At 39.3% G+C, this 20,871-nt stretch overlaps 1 protein-coding gene across 3 annotated transcripts in view; it reads left to right on the top strand.

Moving 5' to 3' along the window:
• Nucleotides 1–20,871, top strand: part of TNPO3 (transportin 3) — a 98,669-nt gene that overhangs the window by 38,906 nt on the left and 38,892 nt on the right. For all 3 annotated transcript variants that reach the window (XM_054497233.2, XM_054497234.2, XM_054497235.2), the window contains exons 4-9: nucleotides 248–404; nucleotides 9,345–9,488; nucleotides 13,268–13,443; nucleotides 13,935–14,073; nucleotides 16,948–17,094; nucleotides 20,497–20,604. In XM_054497233.2, the coding sequence (XP_054353208.1) occupies nucleotides 248–404; nucleotides 9,345–9,488; nucleotides 13,268–13,443; nucleotides 13,935–14,073; nucleotides 16,948–17,094; nucleotides 20,497–20,604 (871 nt within the window). The remainder of the gene's footprint in view (nucleotides 1–247; nucleotides 405–9,344; nucleotides 9,489–13,267; nucleotides 13,444–13,934; nucleotides 14,074–16,947; nucleotides 17,095–20,496; nucleotides 20,605–20,871) is intronic.

Genomic DNA, 20,871 nt, shown 5'->3' with positions numbered 1-20,871 from the left:
CATTTTTTTCATATTAGGACATATAGATATCATGTTCATTATAATGGCTATGTTTCATTGAATAACTGTGTCCTTTTTTTAATCTTAACTAATTATGGAGGACATTTATGTTTGTATCTTTTTTCTCCCCCTTAACAGTGGTGGGAATGTTGCTTTTGTTGTTCTGAGTTACTCTGATGGCTGTTATCTTATGTGATTGTGTATTTTCTGGCTATAAATAACATATCTCTGCTTTTTTCTTTTGCAGATACAGCAATGATGTGACTTCTTTGCCTTTTTTGCTAGAGATCCTTACAGTGTTACCTGAAGAAGTACATAGTCGTTCCTTACGAATTGGAGCTAATCGGCGCACAGAAATTATAGAAGATTTGGCCTTCTACTCTAGTACAGTAGTATCTCTATTGGTGAGTCAGTTTGAAATACTAAGTTGCTGCATAAAGGCAGAAAGCCATGGTGGTTATTTTGTAATCCAATTGCATTATTGTGAAATAGCTTTCTTTGCAAAATTTAATGATGATGCTTTGGCATTTATGTAACACCTTACCATTACAACATACTTTCAGAAACTATGCTTTTTAAGTTTCTGTATAATCCTCTAAAGGTGACGTTATCTCTTTTATGAATGAGAAATGGACTTTAGAGTTACACAACTGTTAATTCAGAATTTGAACTAAGGCCATCTCATTATTTATCTTGTGCTCTTCTACTGCTTAATGTTCCAAACTGTTGGCTGTTAATAAAGGATCTTGCAAAGGGAAGTGTGTATAAATCTACTTTACTAAGAAAGAATCCTTTCTTTTTTTTTTCTAATTGATACATGATAGTTGTACATATTTATGGGGTAACATGTATTACTTTTATTTTTTGAAGCAGGGTCTGTGTCTCCTAGGCTGTAGTGCAGTGGCATGATCTCAGCTTACCGCACCCTCCTCCTCCTGGGCTCAAGTGATCCTCTCACCTCAGCCTCCTGAGTAGCTGGGACTACAGGTGTGCGCCACCATGCCCAGCTAAATTTTTTATTTTTTGTAGAGATGGTGTCTCTCCATGTTGCCTAGGCTGGCCTCGAACTCCTGACCTCAAGTGATCCGCCTGCCTTGGCCTCCCAAAGTGCCGGAATTACAGGCATGAGCCACTGTGCCTAGCGACATGTATTATTTTTGTCCAAGTATATAATATGTGATGATCAGATCAAATCAGGTGATGATCAAATTGAGATATCTATCACCTCAAACCTTTATCATTTCTTTGTGTAGGGAACATTCTAAATCTTCTCTTTCAGCTATTTTGAAGTACTCAATAAATTATTAACTATAGTCACTCTGTTTTGCTGTGTAACACTGTAACTTATCCTTTCTATTCAGCTGTATTTGTGTACCCATTAATCAACCTTTCTTGATCCTCCCCTCCCCGTTACCCTTCCTAGCCTCTGATCACCATCATTCTACTCTTTATCTCTATGAGATCCATTTTTTTTCACTCCAACATAGCAGTGAAAGCATGTGATATTTGTCTTTCTGTGCCTGGCTTATTTCACTTAACATAATGTCTAACAGCGCCGTGCATGTTGCTGCAGATGACAGGGTTTTATTCTTTTTGTGGCTAACGAATATTTCATTGTGCATCTATACCATTGTTTCTTTATCCATTCAGCCGTTGATAGGTACTTAGATTGATTCCATATCTTGGCTATTGTGAATAGTGCTGCAATAAACATGGGATTGTAGACATCTTCTTGATATACTGGTTTCTTTTCTGGGTATTTACCCAGCAGTGGGATTGCTAGATCATATGGTAGTACTATTTTCAGTCTGTTGAGGAACTTCCATACTGTTTTTCATAATGACTGTACTGCTTTATATTCCAGAGCGTTCCCTTTTCTCTGCATCCTTGCCAGCATTTGCTATTGATCTTTTGCCCATTTTTTAATTTTTAATTTTTTTTTTTTTTGCTATTGAGTTATTTGGGTTTCTTATATATTGTGGTTACTAATCTCTTGTTGGATGGGTAGTTTGCAAATATTTCCTCCCATTCTGTAGGTTGTCTCTTTACTTGGTTGATTGTTTCTTTTGCTGTGCAGAAGCCTTTTAGATTGACCTTTGTCGACTTTTTTTGCTTTAGTTGCCTTTGATTTTGAGGTCTTACTTAAGAGATCTTTGCCCAGATCAATGTCCTGCAGCATTTCCTTAATGTTTTCTTGTAGTAGTTTTATAGTTCACATCTTACATTTAAGTCTTTAATTCATTTTGATTTGATTTTTGTATATTGTGAGAGATAAAAGAAAGGATCCTCTCTTAAAGATGAACTGAAAGGTGATAGAAGATTTTACTTGACCTTTGAGGAGTATCGCATTATGGATGAGCTAATACACATTTTTAAAAGAATTAGATGTGATTAAGCTCCTTTCAGTTAGTTGATATTTTTAATACTCTAGAGCAGGAGTGGATAAATCTATAGTTTATGGGTTGGCTGCCTCTTTCTGTAAATAAAGCTTTGTTGGAACACAGTTATGCCCATTTGGTTATATTTTGTCTGTCCATTATTTTGGACTACATCAGCATAATTGAGTATTTTTCACAGAGACCATATGGCTTGCAAAGTGTAGAATGTTTATCTGTTTTTTTAATAGAAAATGTTTACTGGTTCCTAAAGTAGATGCTAATAAATTGATTAGCCCATATCTCATTTTTAGGTCTTTATAGTCCAGCTTAATTTTCTCAATAATGTGGTTATACAACTTGAATATCACTTACTGAAAGGCTTGGGACCAGAAGGGTTTTAGGGTAGGGCAAAAAAAGTAGTGTTTAGGATTTCTGAGTTTTTAAAATTTTGGAATATTTGCATTATACTTTCTGGTTCAGCATTCCTAATCTGAAATGTTCCAGTGAGCATTTCCTTTGAGCGTTATGTTGGCACTCAAAAAGTTTTGGATTTTGGAGCATTTTGGAGTTTTGGATTGGGGATACTTAACCTATAGTAAATTATTTTTCAGAGATGTGTTTCAGTATAGCAAGATCATAGATCTTTTTGTTTGAAAAAAATTAAAATTCTATTAAAAATTGTATTCAGTTTTGTATTAGAAATTCATTGGAGGACTGGGTGCGGTGGCTCACCCCTGTAATCCCAGCACTTTGGGAGGCTGAGGTGGGTGGATTACTTGAGGTCAGAAGTTTGAGACAAGCCTGGCCAACATAGTGAAATCCTGTCTCTACCAAAAATACAAAAATTAGCCAGGTGTGGTGGTGCACTCCTGTAGTCCCAGCTAGTCTGGAGGCAGAGGCAGGAGAATCTCTTGAACCTGGGAGGCAGAGGTTGCAGTGAGCCAAGATTGTGCCACTGCACTCCAGTCTGGGCAATAGAGGGAGACTCTATCTCAAAAAAAAAAAAGAAAAAGAAAAAGAAAAAAGAAATTCATTGAAAAATAATTCTTTTAAGTTAAATATATGTTTTTCACTTAGCCATTTATTTTAAAGAAATAGTTTTATGGAAAATTAGAAAATATGGACAGCAAATTACACTCAAACCATCTGGAGATCATACAGTTAATCCTTTAATACATATCCTCTATGAACATATTTATGGACATATATTCAGATTTTTTAAGCCCAAATGAAATTATACTTTACTTATTCTTCTGCATCTTGCTTTTTCAGTCATCTGCTTACTTTTTCAAGTTAGTAAGTTTTCATATCATCTGATAAACCCAGACCATATTCACATTTCACCAGTTGGTCCTAAGATATTCCTTACAGGCTGGGCGTGGTGGCTCATGCCTGTAATCCCAGCACTTTGGGAGGCTGAGGCTGGCAGATCACAAGGTCAGGAGCTCGAGACCATCCTGGCCAACCTGGTGAAACCCCATCTCTACTAAAAACACAAAAATTAGCTGGGCGTGGTGGCATGCACCTGTAGTCCCAGCTACTCGGGAGGCTGAGGCAGGAGAATTGCTGGAACCCGGTAGGCAGAGGTTGCAGTGAGCCGAGATCGCACCACTGCACTCCAGCCTGGGCGACAGAGTGAGACTCTGTCTCAACAAAAAGAAAAAAAAAGATACTTTTTACAAAGAATATCCAATCTATAACTATGCCTTGTATCAGGTTCTTAGTCACAGTCCCACATTCTGTTCCTTGTTTAAAATAACATGACTTGTTGAACAGATTGTACCAGTTGTTTTATAGAATTATCTTACCTTTATAATTTTCTGATTGCCTCTCCTTCGTTTCATTTAGCTTGTTTTTCTTTTCTCTGTATTTCCTCTAATTGGAAGTTGTATCTGAAGCAGCCCTTCTCAGTAGGGGTTCCTCAAGAGAATTAAGCCTAAAGCCTTCATTATATGTAATGAATTCTCTCCTCTACATTAATAATGGTTCTAGCTATATACCGCCCTTAGGATAATTAAGAAGATAGGCACTCAGATAATTTTCTGAAGGGCTTAATTCTATACAATATATTTTTTTGTAGATACAGAGCCTCTCTATGGTCTCAAACCCGATCTCAAGTGATCCTCTCTCCTTGGCCTCCCTTAATGATGAGATTACAAACGTGAACCACCACACCCAACCTATAGGATATAATTCTTTCCTAGAATCCTGATTGAGAAAAACTGAGAGGCTTAGAGGATTAGTTTTTAAAAGTTAAATATTTTGGGCTAGCATATATCATAGGTACTTGATGCTATGTCTTAGTATATATACAGCATTCAGTTGACTTTCTATTAGTGATGCTAGGGTTGACCACTGGATTAAGATGAAAGTCTGATCCTTCCATTTTTAAAGTTCACTTTCCTCCTTTGTAATATAACTTAGTTTGTGTGATGGTAGCTTGTTATTTTATGAATGTTCAATTCCCTATCAGACTTTAGCCTAATTGTTTTACATTACAGTAGATAATCCCTACCTTAATCAATAATTTCATTATGGGCCAGGCAATGTGGTTTATGCCTATAATTCCAGCACGTTGGAAGGCTGAGGTGGGACGGTTGCTTGAGGTCAGGCATTCAAGACCAGCCTGGGCAACATAGCAAGACCCTGTCTCAAAAAAATAAATTAATTAATTAACCAAGCATGGTGGCATGCACCTGTAGTCCCAGCTACTCAAGAGGCTGAGGCAGGAAGGATCACTTGACCCCAGGAGTTCAAGGTGGCAGTGAGCCACGATTGGGCCAGTGCACTCCAGTCTGGGCAACAGAACAAGACTGTCTCTAAAAATAATAATAATTTCATCATGGGTTGCAAAATGATATTTGACTATTTCTGTTATTTCTTGTACATATAAGTTGGCATTCTTATGAGCTCCTACTAGAAAGGTAGGATAAATCTTAATTCTTTTCAAAATGAAGATTTATTTTAAAGCTGCCTTGAATTTTTTTTTTTTCTGGCTTTGTCTTTTTGAAGTATGATGGACTCATGTTCATTTAGGTCCAACCAGATGTCTCCTTTCCAAGTTTCAGAATCCCATTCTTTACCAGTCAGTTTCCTAACTTTCACATGAGAAATGTGGAGGGACTGTAAATTCACCTGTTGTTTGTAATTCAGCAAGTCACACAACTAAGTTTTGTATACGAGTTTCAGCAGTACTAACTTTGTAGCTACAAAAAGAGCAGCTTTTAGACTTGGCATGAAAGCTCTAGTGCTCAGACTATGGCCTGAGTTGAGAGTTAATGGACTTGAATTTGTCATTTTCTTTTTGTAAGCACTTGTGAACTTAAAATAATCCAGTCCACATGTATTTTGTGTCATGGTTACTGCCGCAGCAGTCAACTACAGCAGCCATTTGGGCATTCAAGGCACGTGCTTGACTTAGCACATCATGACAATCAATCACAGGTGATATTTTGATGAATTGTGACGCAGTCTGAAAAATATATTTCCTGTGGTGCTTAAAAATGTCTCTAATTTTGTCATGTAGCTTGTCTTGTTATAGAACCCAGGGGATGAAATTAGTCCAAAATGGCCAAGAAAAAAATAGGCATGTGGCTATAATGCCAGGTTCCAAACCCTTCTTAAGACCTTTTCTCATTTAGTTTCCTGCACACTCTCCTTCAATGACGACATTCTGTCCTGTTTCTTGTTAGTATTATACTTTTGTGGTCTGTCCTAATGGACCATTCCTAAACATGGTGTTGAACTTTTTGAAGTTTTAAACGTGTTTCTGCTTGCTCTCATAGCTAAACTGAACCTGTGCTTCTAACATTTTTGTCTCTCCACTTTCTATTTTGTTAATCTAAGATCTCAATCCTTATTTATCCCTGCTATCTTTTTACTGGTGAGCTCTTCTGGACTCTGTGGCATTTATCTTGAAGCTTTTGAGGACTTTAAGAGACAGATTTTTAACATAGCATAGCTCTCAAAGAGGAACAGAAGATAACTCTTAGTTCTGATGTTTTAGAATGTATGTTTGATTTAATTTGCAGAATTTCATCTTTTCAAAGAGATTAGTTTTAGAAATAGGTTTTTTTCAGAATTTGGTCTTTCAGTTTGAGTCAATAGTTAGAATGTACAAGCAAATCCTTCCACTTGTATATATCATGTCTTATTAAAATTGAAATGTCATTCAGGAAGTATAAAGGCCAAGTGATTATGTAATGAGTTTATATCAACAGCATCAAAGATTCAATTGAGAGTTTGAGACAGGTTGAGGGGGAGAGAGAATGAGTATCAGCTCTTAAAGAGAACTCTCTCAGTGGCTCCAGTTCATGTTAAGGGAACTTAGTTACTCCGTTCATTTTGCTGCTTTCAGCCTTGAACGGTATTAAGTTAAGTGCTCCTGTGCATTTATTAGTTTATGTATTACATATTTAAATATATTGCATATATTAGTGTCATAGTCTTTTCTAAAAATTCTGGCCATTTTAGTGCCTGGCATCCCTGAATATTTTCTTTCTGAGTTTCAGGGGAACAAAGAAAGTCTTGAGTAAAAAGTAACTAGAAGAACTTAATGGGGCCAGAACCATATTTGTGACATTTTCTCATCTCATCTAGTGTGTTTTCTGGTGACTTTTAAAATGTTGTTTTATTTTTTAATTTTTTTGTAGAGACAGGGTCTTAACTTTGTTGCTCAGATTAGTCTAGAACTCCTGGGCTCAAGCGATCCTCCCACCTCAGCCTCCCAAAGTGCTGGGATTACAGGTGTGAGCCACTGCATGCAGCCTATGATGACTTTTTACAAATACTTTCCCCTCTAAAGCAAGGGCTCTCAGTTCTTTCCTTTCCTGCCATTCTTCCTTCTTTTTTTTTCAGACAGAGTCTTGCTCTGTCGCCCAGGCTGGAGTGCCATGGCGCAGTCTCAGCTCACTGCAACCTCTGCATCCCGGATTCAAGCAGTTCTCCTGCCCCAGCCTCCCGAGTAGCTAGGATTACAGGCGCGTGCCACCACACCTGGCTAATTTTTGTATTTTTAGTAGAGACGGGGTTTCACCATGTTGGTTAGGCTAGTCTCAAACTCCTGACCTTGTGATCCACCCACCTCGGCCTCCCAAAGTGCTGGGATTACAGACGTGAGCCACCGCGCCTGGCCCCTGCCATTCTTCCTTCTATAAATACTTGGATATTTACTGTGTGCCTCTTGTGGCTTTAGATAGTGACAGATGTCTCAGAAGTCTATATCCTAGACGTAAACTTATGTGTATACTCATAGTTATGTGGTTAATTTCTCTGCAAGTTAGCTGCAACTCCACCTTTTTCCAACAAGCATATATAATGCAATATGCACAATAAATGAAAATGAGTGGAAGTGAGTCTGCATTTAGTTAGCAATCAAGTTCTGATGTTATTCATTACAAATGATGTATACTTCAAGCTGACATACTTAAAACTAGTAAAATAGTTGGTTCATGTGTGATAGATGATTCTGTTTCCCCATGCTGTTAATATTTCCTGTATTTCTAACTCATTGCTTGCAAGAGCTTTTTTGAAACATTCTTTGTCTAGAAAAAGATGCATTACATTTTACTTTGGAAAAAATATATGTCACAGAAACAGACTACAAGGAGAAACATTGAGTTTTAGTCTAATTCTGTTTTATCTCTTTTACAGTATTTATAGTAGTATCACTTTCTGTGGGATGACATGTTTATTATTCTATTGCCAAAGCTGAAACATTAGCTTTTCTTATGGAAATATACAGTAGTATGCCTAGCTTACTCTAGCTTATTATCTATTCTATATCAACCAGGTATATAAATAAGTAAATTACTTGTAAAATAATTTTTTGGATAATAAACCTTAATGCAGAAGTGAGAACTAATGAACTAGTAAGTTATTTCTGAAACAACTTGGGTAAGTCTGTAACCTCTCTGTACTTCAGTTTTCCCATTGAGAAAGTAGAGACAATAATAGTAGCTACCTATAAAGTTGTATTTGGGGATTGTGTTAGTCCAGTCTCATGCTGCTATAAAGAAATACCTGAGGCTGGGCTCAGTGGCTCATGCCTGTAATCCCAGCACCTTGGGAGGCCGAGGTGGGCGGATTGCCTGAGGTCAGGAGTTTGAGAGTTTGAGACCAGTCTGGCCAACATGGTGAAACCCAGTGTCTACTAAAGATACAAAAAAATTAGCTGGGTGTGGTGATGTGCATCTGTAATCCCAGCCACTTGGGAGGCTGAGGCAGGGGAATTGCTTGACCCAGGGAGGTGGAGGTTGCAGTGAGCCGAGATTGTGTCACTGCACTCCAGCCTGGGCCGCAGAGCAAGACTCCATCTAAAAAAAAAAAAAAAAAAAAAGAAAAGAAAAGAAAAGAAATACCTGAAACTGGGTAATTTATAAAGAAAAGAGGTTTAATCAGCTTATGGTTCTGTGGGCTGTACAGGCTTCTGCTTCTAGGGAGGCCTTAGGAAACTTAACAATCATGGTGGAAGGTGAAGGGGAAGCAGACACATCTTCACACGGCCGGCAGGAAAGAGAGGAGGGGGAGGTGCTACACACTTTGAAACAACCAGATCTCGTGAGAACTCTAACACAAGAACAGCAAGGGGGATGTTCACTCCCATGATTCAGTCACCTCCCAGCAGAACCCTCCTCCAACACTGGGGATTACAATTTGACATGAGATTTGGGTGGGGACATAGAAGAAGAACGAAACCATTTCGGGGATTAAGTAGATTAGTAGTATTTAGAACAGTGGTGCCTAGCTGGATGCAGTGGCATATGCCTGTAGTCCTGCCTGGGCAATGTAGCAAGACCCTCTCTCTTAAAAGGAAAAAAAAATAGTGACACTTAAACTTAAAAAGCACTTTTAACCATTGGCTGTTTTATTGCCATCCTTCTCATTATTATACTTGTAAGGTGATTGAAATAATGGTTTAAATATATAGATTAACATTATTCATTTTAAGTTTTTTTCCCTATTCAGATGACCTGTGTAGAAAAAGCAGGAACAGATGAGAAAATGCTTATGAAGGTTTTTCGCTGTTTGGGAAGTTGGTTTAACTTGGGAGTTTTGGACAGTAACTTCATGGCTAACAATAAATTACTAGCACTCCTTTTTGAGGTTTTGGTAAGTAATGACCTTATTTATCAAAGTATTTCTGCCAATCACTTTTCGTAACTAACCTGCTGGGACATAACAATGTTTTTAAATTTTTGCACAGTAACTGGAAGGTGTGTATTAAGAATGCAGCAATGTTCCTTCCTTGCTACGAGGTACCAAATTAGAAGTATCAGTTTTAATACTCCTAATAGGATATAGTTATGTTTAAGAGGAAAACAATCTTATATGTTGATACATGATTTACATATTAAAATCCAAATAACCATTGGTATCTTTTTCCTTGTTTTAAAAATATAAAATTATGTATTTCAATAATGGTCATTGAATCCTAGACATTTCCATGATATAATTATGTGTGCATCACAAGTTTAGGAAAAACAGAACAGGAAGAATTAAAAATTATGTTTAGTGCATCTAGAGACAATTATAGATTAAGATATTATCTTTGTAGTTGAGATTAAACATTGTACGTGCAAAATGGATTTGGGTTTTTGAGATTAGTAGAATAAGTACTAATGTCTTTTTTATATACTTGTGTGTTTCTTCTTTAAGCTTTGAAAGTAGCAGTGCCTAGTAATATAGTCTTGGTAGATAGGAGTCAGGGAGTGATTAGAATAAGATTACATTTTAGAACAAGAAACATAACATTATCTCAAGCATAAATATTATTGAAGGGGTCTTTGGAAACATGAAAAACTGTCTCTTTCTGCTGGAGGGTTTCCTTCAATGAAAATATATTAGTATGGAAGCTGCATGTATTGTGAATGTATGCCGATGCGCTATTACTTAGAAGATAATACCATGATGCTAGATTGATGCCACTGTGAATTAAAGAAAAGAAAGACATTTTTCAAGGAGACATTTGGCATGTCATTGGTAGTGTATTTCTGTGTCATTTTTGCATCAGAAGCTAAGTCTTAGGAAAATTAGGATGCCAATCATTGTTTTGCTTGCCATTGTCTGTCTCCATGTATGTTGGTATCCTTCCTCAATAATGATAATATTTATTATCACCTCAACAAATAGTGTGAAGAGTAATCACTGTAAATAAAGTCATGTCCCACTTTTGTTTAAAAAATGTACATGTGATTACATATAAATGGAGGACCGTGTAGAATACACTTCAAACTTAACAGTGGTAATTTCTGGGAATTGGAATTGGAGTAAGGAAGAAGTTAATTAGTATGCCAGGATTATATTATCTCCTCTACTGATCCAGTGTCAGGACCCATCTGTCACTAGTAAGAGTGTTTATCTAGAGTCAGGGTAAAATATATTCTCATTTTTACATTCATTCAGTGGTTTAAAATCATGCTACTTTTTTTCTTTTTGGGGGGAGTGTCACAGGGAGTCAGGGTGTCTCCCTGTCGTCCAGACTGGAGTAGCTCCATTGGCATGATTGTAGCTCACTGTAGTCTCAAACTCCTGGCTTCAAGCAATCTTCCTGCCTCAGCCTCCCAAGTAGCTGGGATATAGGCATGTGCCACCATGCCTGGCTAATTTTTAATTTTTTCTAGAGACAGGGTCTCTCTTTATTGCCCAGGCTAGTCTTGAACCGGCCTCAAGCAGTTCTCCCACCTCAGCCTCCCAAAGCACTGGGATTACAGATGTGAGCCACCACACCTGGCCCATGTCACATTTTATTTTGATGTTTGGACCATGACTTTCTTGTACAACTTGCCCCCAACAGCTCTTAAAAAAAAAAAAAAAAAAAAAAACTTAAAAATTAAAATACTTCATATATACAAAAGAATAAGTATGAACACTTACTATTTATTTATTTATTTATTTATTTATTTATTTTTGAGACAGAGTCTCCCTCTGTCGCCCAGGCTGGAGTGCAGTGGCGCAATCTCAGCTCACGGCAACCTTTGCCCTCTGGGTTCAAATGATTCTCCTGCTTCAGCCTCCTGAGTAGCTGGGACTACAGGTGTGTGCCACCACACCCAGCTAATTTTTTTTTTTAATTTTTTTTTATTTTGATAATGAGTCTCACTCTGTCGCCCAGGCTGGAGTGCAGTGGCGCCATCTCGGCTCACTGCAAGCTCCGCCTCCTGGGTTCATGCCATTCTCTTGCCTCAGCCTCCTGAGTAGCTGGGACTACAGGAACCCGCCACCACGCCTGGCTAATTTTTTGTATTTTTAGTAGAGACGGGGTTTCACCGTAGTCTCAATCTCCTGACCTTGTGATCCGCTGGCCTCGGCCTCCCAAAGTGCTGGGATTACAGGCATGAGCCACTGCGCCCGGACAATTTTTTGTGTTTTTAGTAGAGACAGGGTTTCACTGCGTTAGCCAGGATGGTCTCGATCTCCTGCCCTTGTCATCTGCCCACCTCGGCCTCCCAAAGTGCTGGGATTACAGGTGTGAGCCACCATGCCCAGCTCGAACACTGACTTTTTATAACTTGGTAATATAATGAGAATCTTTGAACCCACTATTCAATCTAAGAATACCTAATGAATAATTTGCATCTTTGGGCTCTCCCAAACCTGCTTATATAGCTTTTTGTCCCACTGGAGATTTTAAATATCCTTTTTAAAAAATTATTCAAGGAAGACTAATACGCCCTTACTAAGTGTATTCAACCTCTCAACTGTACTCTCTTCACTAGAAACCCGGGAGGATTCCCTTCTTAGACCTTTTCATCTGCTCTGATTTGCATCAGTTGTTCTTTAGATCTACTCCCTGTCATCTTGGGACTTGTCTTTACTGTGCTTTCTGGATTAGGTTAGCTGTTTCTCAAACCCCCTCAAATAACTTCTTCAGAAAAGACATAATGGAAAGTAAACTTGGAATTTTTGCATACCTGAGAACTGTTTTTATTTTGCTTTCAATCTTGATTGATGGCTCAGCTAGGTATTAAGTTGTAGGTTGAATATTATTTTCCTTCAAAATTTCAAAGGCCTTGCTCTCCTTTACTAGCATGCATCATTGTTAATGAAAAGTCGGAGAACTCTGATTTCTGCTCCTTACTATTACCTCCTTCTCTCTTCCCCTGAAATTTTACAGACCTTTGTTTAACTCTGGTATTCTGAAATTTCACAATAATGTGTTTAGGTATGTGTCTTTGATACTTGTTGAGCCCTTTCATTTTAGGTAGTACTTGAGTATCAGAAAAAGGATGGAAAAGATTTTCACACACTAGAATAGGGTAGGGAACACATGGCTTTCCATTTGGAGGGGCTGGTGTGAACAAGAACATGGAGATTAGAAATGATATGACCATGGCTTAGGGACAGAAAGGCTGATTTGCTTGACATGTAAGGAAATAGAAATGGGATTGGGAAGATTGATGGATGTTGTCTCATGGAAGGCTATGACTTAACTGTTACACATTTAAAGTACGTGTTCAGAAAGAGGCTATAATTGAAAGAAAGAAAGAGGCTCTAATTGTTTTCCTATTATACTTATCCATCACTATCCTCAAAGGATTGGTTCCAGGACCACCCACTACCCCTGCCCCTCTGTGCACAGTTTCCAAGAGACGCAGATGCCCAAGTCCCTTATATAAAATGGTGCAGTATTTGCATATAACCTACCCACATCTTCCCATATACTCTAAATCACCTCTAAATTACTTATAATACCTAATACAATGTAAATACTATGTAAATAGTTGTTATAGGGTAATTTTTAAATTTGTGTTTTTCATTGTATTATTATTTACTTATATTTTGAATATTTTCTATCGATGGTTGGTTGAACCCTAGGCTGTGCAGGGCCAACTGTAGATCACTCCTTAGTGATCATACTTCTTGCTTCTCTATTCCTGCTACCTCCCCAGCAACAGGATAAGACCTCATCTAACCTACATGAAGCTGCTTCGGACTGTGTATGCTCAGCTCTCTATGCCATTGAGAATGTGGAGACTAACTTGCCATTAGCCATGCAACTTTTTCAGGGAGTGCTGACATTGGAGACTGCCTATCATATGGCTGTGGCACGTGAAGATTTAGACAAGTGAGTAATTGTTTAAGTCTGGAGCCCTGGGTTTACCTACAGTCTGGTCATTCTTTTAAGTCACTTTTTATTATTCATCTGTCATTTGTGATTCTCAGTGATTCTGTAAAGTACAGATAGTGCTTCCTAAAGATGCTCTACTATGCTCTTCTGAACCTAGAGTGGCAAATTGGGTGCAGGGTTTCTAGAATTACCATAGAAAGGTAAGGCTTTAAAAATTAGAGACAAATTTTAAAATATCAAGTGTGATTTGATGGGAATTTTTATTCAAATGTTTTAATAATTGAGAATTTGAACTGACAAGTCATTTGTGTAGGAGTGTATGATCTAGGTAAAGGTGTCTGTTATGGGGATTGTGATACAGCATAGTAAATAATCACTAGATGTCCCTTAGACTGAGGAACCTTTTATTTATTTGATTAACTGTGCCTGTATATACTTATAATATCCAGATTTCTGACTCGTTGTTCTCATTCCCCTGTCTTCTACAGAGTTCTGAATTACTGCCGTATTTTCACTGAACTATGTGAAACTTTTCTTGAAAAAATTGTTTGTACTCCAGGCCAAGGTCTTGGGGACCTTCGAACTCTGGAGCTGCTTCTTATCTGTGCAGGACATCCTCAATATGAGGTAGTGTTTATGCTATTCAAAGGCCATTATTCTCCAAGTTGTGTGCTGCATATTATCTATATTTCATTACCTCGTGCCCAGATTTTTATTGTTGAGAAATTACAGTCTTGTTTTTAATTAATGTGATTTCGTCTGTTTTGGAATTTTAAAAAAAATTATATTTGGGTTTCTGCATTGTGTCCATTTCTGTTTTCTTACCCGGTTGACTGGGCTGTTGTAGGCCCCTCAAGGAACTTGTTAGAAAGCAAGCCTTTCCAATGAACCCCTTGTCTAGCTTGACTTATTCTCTAGAGCTTTACAGCTAAAAAACACCAAATTCTAACTATACTTCCGCAAGTCTTAACACCCCCAATTTTTCTCCAAATGATGGATGAGAATGACAAAGGGATTGAAAGGACTTAAGGGTCTCTGTCATTCAGAATCCTTGACACCCTACCTACCGAGGTTTGCTAGATTTTTTAAAATCTCATTTATTCGAGAAGTTTTACCTCTTTATAGTATAAGAAATGAGAAAGGGTCGGGCTTGGTGGCTCACGCCTGTAATCCCAACATTTTGGGAGGCCGAGGTGGGTGGATCACCTGAGTTCAGGAGTTTGAGACCAGCCTGGCCAACGTGGTGAAACCCTGCCTCCACTAAAAATACAAAATTAGTCGGGCGTGGTGGCTCACACCTGTAATATCCCAGCTACTTGGGAGGCTGAGGCAGGAGAATTGCTTGAACCTGGGAGGCAGAGGTTGTAGTGAGCTGAGATCAGGCCACTGCACTCCAGCCTGGGCGACGAGCAAAACTCCATCTCAAAAAAAAAAAAGTGAGAAAGAAGTGCTCCCAAGTTGGGCATTGTTTTAAATAGCTCTGTTTTGGATCCTTGATGGGAAAAGGATGGTAGGGATCCTCTTACTGTGCCTTAGGCACAGTGGTCCTATCACTCCTTTAAACAGTACCATATGGAAAAGAGGCTACGAGTAAAATCCCAGGCTTTTTCTCCCTTTCTCTCACACTCAAGGAAACAGGTGAATAAAAGTGACATGAAGCTGAATCAGTTATGTTCAGGAGTTACAGATGGTTTGCCAAGTAAGAAGTGTTCTAATCGCAAACATTCAATGAAATGATTTCAGAATTTTCAGAAAAGTACTTTAAAAAAGACTTCTGGCCGGGCACAGTGGCTCACGCCTGTCAGCACCTTGGGAGGCCGAGGTGGGCAGATCATAAGGTCAGGAGTTCAAGACCAGCCTGACCAACATGGTGAAACCCCATCTTTACTAAAAATACAAAAATTAGCTGGGGTGATGGTGTGCACCTGTAATCCCAGCTACTCAGGAGGCTGAGGCAGGAGAATCACTTGAACCCAGGAGGTGGAAGTTGCAGTGAGCCAAGATGGTGAAACCCCATCTTTACTAAAAATACAAAAATTGCGCTCCTGTAATCCCAGCTACTCAGGAGGCTGAGGCAGGAGAATCACTTGAACCCAGGAGGTGGAAGTTGCAGTGAGCCAAGATCGCGCCACTGTACTCCAGCCTGGGTGACAGAGCGAGACTCCATCTCAAAAAAAAAATAAATAAATAAAAATAAAAAGACTTCTGGCTGGGCACAGTGGTTCATACCTCTAATGAGGTTCATACCTCTTAACACTTTTGGAGGCTGAGGTGGGAGGATTGCTTGAGCCCAGGAGTTCGAGACCAGCCTGGGCAACAAAGCAAGACCTTGTCTCTATAGAAAATTTTAAAAATTAGCCGGGTGTGGTGGTGCACACTTCTCATCCCAGCTACTCAGGAGGCTGAATGGGAGGATCATTTGAGCCCAGGAGTTTGAGGCTACAGTGAGCCATGATTACACCACTGTACTCCAACCTAGATGGCAGAGCAAGACCCTGTCGCTACAGAAAATTTTAAAAATTAGCCAGACATGGTGGCAAGCGCCTGTAGTCCTCCTAGCTACTCAGGAGGCTGTGTGGAAGGATCGCTTCAGCCCAGAAGTTCAAGGCTGCAGTGAGCCATGATTGTGCCACTGCGCTCCAGCCTAGGCGACCCTGTCTCTAAAGAAAATATATATATCTTTTGAGACAGGGTCTCACTCTGTTGCCCAGGCTGGAATGCTGTGGTGCGATCACGGCTCACTGTAGCCTCAGCCTCCTGGGCTTAGGTGATCCTCCAACCTCAGCCTCCTGAGTAGCTGGGAATACAGGCATGTGCCACCTACATGCCTGGCTAATTTTTGTATTTTTTTAGAGATGGTGTTTCGCGCCTGGCTGAAATTTGTTTTAAATAAAATAAAACTATTCGGTGGCTCATGCCTGTAGTCCCAGCACTTTGGGAGACCTAGGTGGGAGGATTACTTGAGGGCAGGAGTTCAAAACCATCCTGGGCAAGATGGCAAGGCCCTGTTTCTACTGAAAAAAAAAAAAAAAAAAAAATTAGCTGAGCTTGGTGGTGTGTACCTGTAGTCCCAGCTACTTGGGAGGCTGAGGCAGGAGGATCGCTTGAGCCCAGGAGTTTGAGGCAGCAGTGAACTGTGTTCGTTCCACTGCACTCTATCTGGGGCAACAGAATGAAACTCCATCTCTAAAAAATAAATAAAGACTTCCATGTCTGTTATCGTTTTCTCTAAATTCAAAATTTAGTATACTTTTGGAGGCATTACCTCAGGACTAAATGGAATGTAAAGCCAGTCATTCTAAATGGAGATTTGGGCCTAACATGGGAAGACAATTTGGGGAGATAATAGTAAATCTGCTGGAGAAAAGGTGACTTCTTAACTGGCTCCACTCATATTATTTAAAAATATATCTTTCTTCCTATATTGTCGTGGTGATAATAAAATGTCTTCTTATTCTATTCCTTTCCCGTTCAAATAAATCATCTCTTTTAACCTAACAGGTAGTAGAAATTTCATTTAACTTTTGGTACCGACTAGGGGAGCATTTGTACAAAACTAACGATGAAGTTATTCATGGCATCTTCAAAGCTTACATTCAGAGGCTGCTTCATGCCTTGGCTCGACACTGCCAGCTGGAACCAGACCATGTAAGTTCCCTTCTCTACCTCTTCAAATCTTAATTTCTTCCTCTTGTCAGTGCCAACTTGAAAAGGAACTGAAAAGATAGATAATAAACCTGGCTGGGCACCCTGGCTCATGCCTGTAGTCCAGCACTTTGGGAGGCCAAGGCGGATGGATCGTTAGAGCCCAGGAGTTCAAGACCAGCCTGGGCAACATAGGGAAACCCCTGTCTCTACAAAAAGAAATAAAAGAAAATTAGCCGGGCCTGGTGGCACACGCCTGTAGTCCTAGCTACTCAGGAAGCTGAGGTGGGAGGATTGGCAGGTTTTGTCACTCTACAGCTTATACTGAAGAAGTGAGTACCAGTATAATCTGTTAGGTCTATTTAGGAAAAAAAAACACTCTAGCTAAACCAGTAATTCTTTTCCTGGGAATATATCTTAAATTTGCAGAAGGAAAAACAGCTATTTTATATACAAAATGTTATCTGTAAAAGTAAAAGTTATAAACCCATGTACAGCAGTATAACAAGAGTTATATGAATTATATAAGAAGAGTTATGATTTAGCAACTTGATGCAGCAATTAAAAGGTAGTGAAATGATGATATGGTAAGAGAAAAATCAGAATGTAAAATTATGTACTCTTTTTTTTTTTTGAGATGGAGTCTTGCTCTGTCACCCAGGCTGGAGTGCAGTGGCGCGATCTCTGCTCACTGCAAACTCTGCCTCCTGGGTTCACGCCATTCTCCTGTCTCAGCCTCCCGAGTAGCTGGGATTACAGGCACCCGCCACCATGCCAGGCTAATTATTTGTGTATTTAGTAGAGACGGGGTTTCACCATGTTAGCCAGGATGGTCTTGATCTTCTGACCTTGTGATCCACCCACCTCGGCCTCCCAAAGTGCTGAGATATTACAGGTGTGAGCCACCGCGCCTGGCCAAAATTTTGTACTTTTATTAAATAGTAGAAAATAAGTGGTTAGATGAAAACTAATACAAAAGTGAAATATTTGTGTATATGATTTTGCCCATGAACATACACATTTTAAAAATTTTATTTATACTGATTTTATAGTTTAAAAGAATATAGAAATCTATTTGCTTAGAAAAAAATACTAGAAATATTAGTTTATTAGAAAACTCTTCAAACGTCATGCTTAGTCTCTTCAAATTTTGCCACATTGATTTCATCCTGTTGGTTGAATCTGTCCTTTAATCTAGGACCTGCAGTAAGTTTTATTGCTTACAATTAAATCCCACATGCTATTCTCTTAATTTTAATATTAGTATTGTGTTTGAGTCACGGTATTTTGTATCTCCACACAACCTTAGTCATGATTTAGTCTAGTGGTTTTCAAACTGCACCCACCCCCGCTGTTTTTTAAAGTGAAGAATCCAACTGGGCGTGGTGGCTCATGCCTGTAATCCCAGCACTTTGGGAGGCCGAGGCGGGTGGATCACTTGAGGTCAGGAATTTGAGACCAGCCTGGCCAACATGGCAAAACCCCATCTCTACTAAAAATACAAAAATTAGCTGGGCATGGTGGCAGGTTCCTGTAATCCCAGCTACTCAGGAGGCTGAGGCAGGAGAATCACTTGAACCCAGGAGGTGGAGGTTGCAGTGAGCCGAGATTGCACCACTGCACTCCAGCCTGGGCAGTAGAGCAAGACTCAGTCTCAAAAAAATAAAATAAAGACTCCTGTCTTCAACCACATTTTACTTGGAAGCCTGATGTATAAAGCAGGGCCCCTTTGGTTTAAATGGCTCTGTACTTGATCCCTTTTTTGCCTTTGCTAATTCTGTGCCACCATTTCCCTTGCGAGTAATTTCTTACACTTGTAAGTGTATAGTGCTTTATAATGTTAGCCATTATCTCACCTGAGATAGCCATCGTTTCCTCCTCATTCCTTCACCTTAATTTCTTCATCTTAAAGCAAGGAGCTTCAACTAGATTAGCAATTCTCAATAGTACTAAGGGCTTTTCCTAGGTGTTTGGGCCCAAGATTCTCGTACATGCCTTTAACCATCTTATAATTGGTAACTCTTTGTTTATTTACAGAAGTGTGTCAGAATAGGAAAGATACAGAAGTGTTTGGAATAGGAAACCATGGAATATAAATGATCTTTAAATTTTTTAATGACAAATTTCAAATGCACAGCAAACATAAATAATGTCATAGAGAACATCTGTATACCTACCACCTAAATTCCACTATTCATATTTTACTATGCTTGTTTTTTGTATCTGTCCACCTACATGAAATGTTTTTTTAAGTTTAAAATTCCGGGCTGGGCTCACATGTGTAATCCCAGCACTTTGGAAGGCCAAGGCAGGAGGATCACTTGAACCCAGGAGTTTGAGACCAGCCTGGGTAATATAGTGAGACCTTACCTCTACAAAAAAATTTTAAAAATTAATTGAGGCCAGGCACGTGGCTCATGCCTATAATCCTAGCACTTTGGGAGGGCAAGGCGGACAGATCGCTTGAGCTCAGGAGTTTGAGACCAGCCTGGGCAACATGGCAAAACCTCAACTCTACAAAAAATATAAAAATTAGCCAGGCGTGGTGGTGCATGCCTATAGTCCCAGCTGCTCGGTGGCTGAGGTGGGAGGATTGCTTAAGCCCAGGAGGTCAAGGCTGCAGTGAGCCGAGATCATGTCACTGCACTCCAGCCTGGGTGACAGAGTGAGACCTTGTCTCAAAAATAAAAAGTATATTTTCTGTGTGAAGTTATTGTGACAGTGGTTGATTTTGGTAGATCTTGAAACATAAATCTTCAGTTTTTTTGGCACTAAAGAGCTGACCTTCTCTAGATAGGCTTATCACTTAATTTACTACTTCTTCCAGGTCACTTCTCACTCTCCCCAAACCACATTTTTCCGACAACAAAACAAGCTGTAGCTTAGAAATACAAAACACAGCAGGGCACGCCGGCTCACGGTGGCTAACACTTTGGGAGGCCGAGGTGGGCAGCTGACTTGAGGTCAGGAGATCGAGACCAGCCTGGCCAACATGGTAAAACCCTGTCTCTACTAAAAATACAAAAATTAGTCGGGTGTGGTGGCTTGTGTCTGTAATCCCAGTTACCTGGGAGGCGGAGGTTGCAGTGAGCAGAGATCGTACCACTGCACTCCAGCCTGGGTGACAGAGTGGGCCTCTGTCTCAAAAAAATAAAAATAAAATACCAAACACACACACAAACCAAATAGTTTCTCCTGGTAAAAGCAGAGAATAGGTTGTCTTGACTTGGCATACCTCACAATTTGGGAAACCCTCTGTCTAAAATAAAATACCCTCGTGATTTAGGCAACTTTTGTTCATTGAAACTTGACTACTTAATGGTTTTTTTCTTCTTCTTGATTTTATAGAGGTCATTGAAAGCCGCAGTGAGTTTAAAGCAAATGTTATCTGATTTGTTATTTTAGGAGGGGGTTCCTGAGGAGACTGATGACTTCGGGGAGTTTCGGATGAGGGTATCAGACCTGGTAAAGGACTTGATTTTCTTGATAGGGTCTATGGAGTGTTTTGCTCAGGTAAGCCTATTTGGAGATTGTTTCCAGTTTTACTGGTCACCTTAATTGTATTCACTTCTGTGTCTTCTGTGAATGTTCTATCTTATTTCTTCAATTTTAGTGGCTGAATGAGATAATAGATACGCAAGTGCCTAGCACACTGCCTGGCATATAGTAGCTATGTTTATTTAACATTTTACAAGTCAGTTGCAGTTCATGGATGATTTGATTATGGTTTACTCTGTATGCTTGCACTGATTGCTGTTCCACTTGTACAGCTGGAATAGA

Source organism: Pongo pygmaeus, chromosome 6 (assembly GCF_028885625.2).
Source record: "Pongo pygmaeus isolate AG05252 chromosome 6, NHGRI_mPonPyg2-v2.0_pri, whole genome shotgun sequence".
In the NCBI taxonomy this organism is placed as follows: Eukaryota; Metazoa; Chordata; class Mammalia; order Primates; family Hominidae; genus Pongo; species Pongo pygmaeus.
This window is presented reverse-complemented; position numbering and strand designations above follow the sequence as displayed.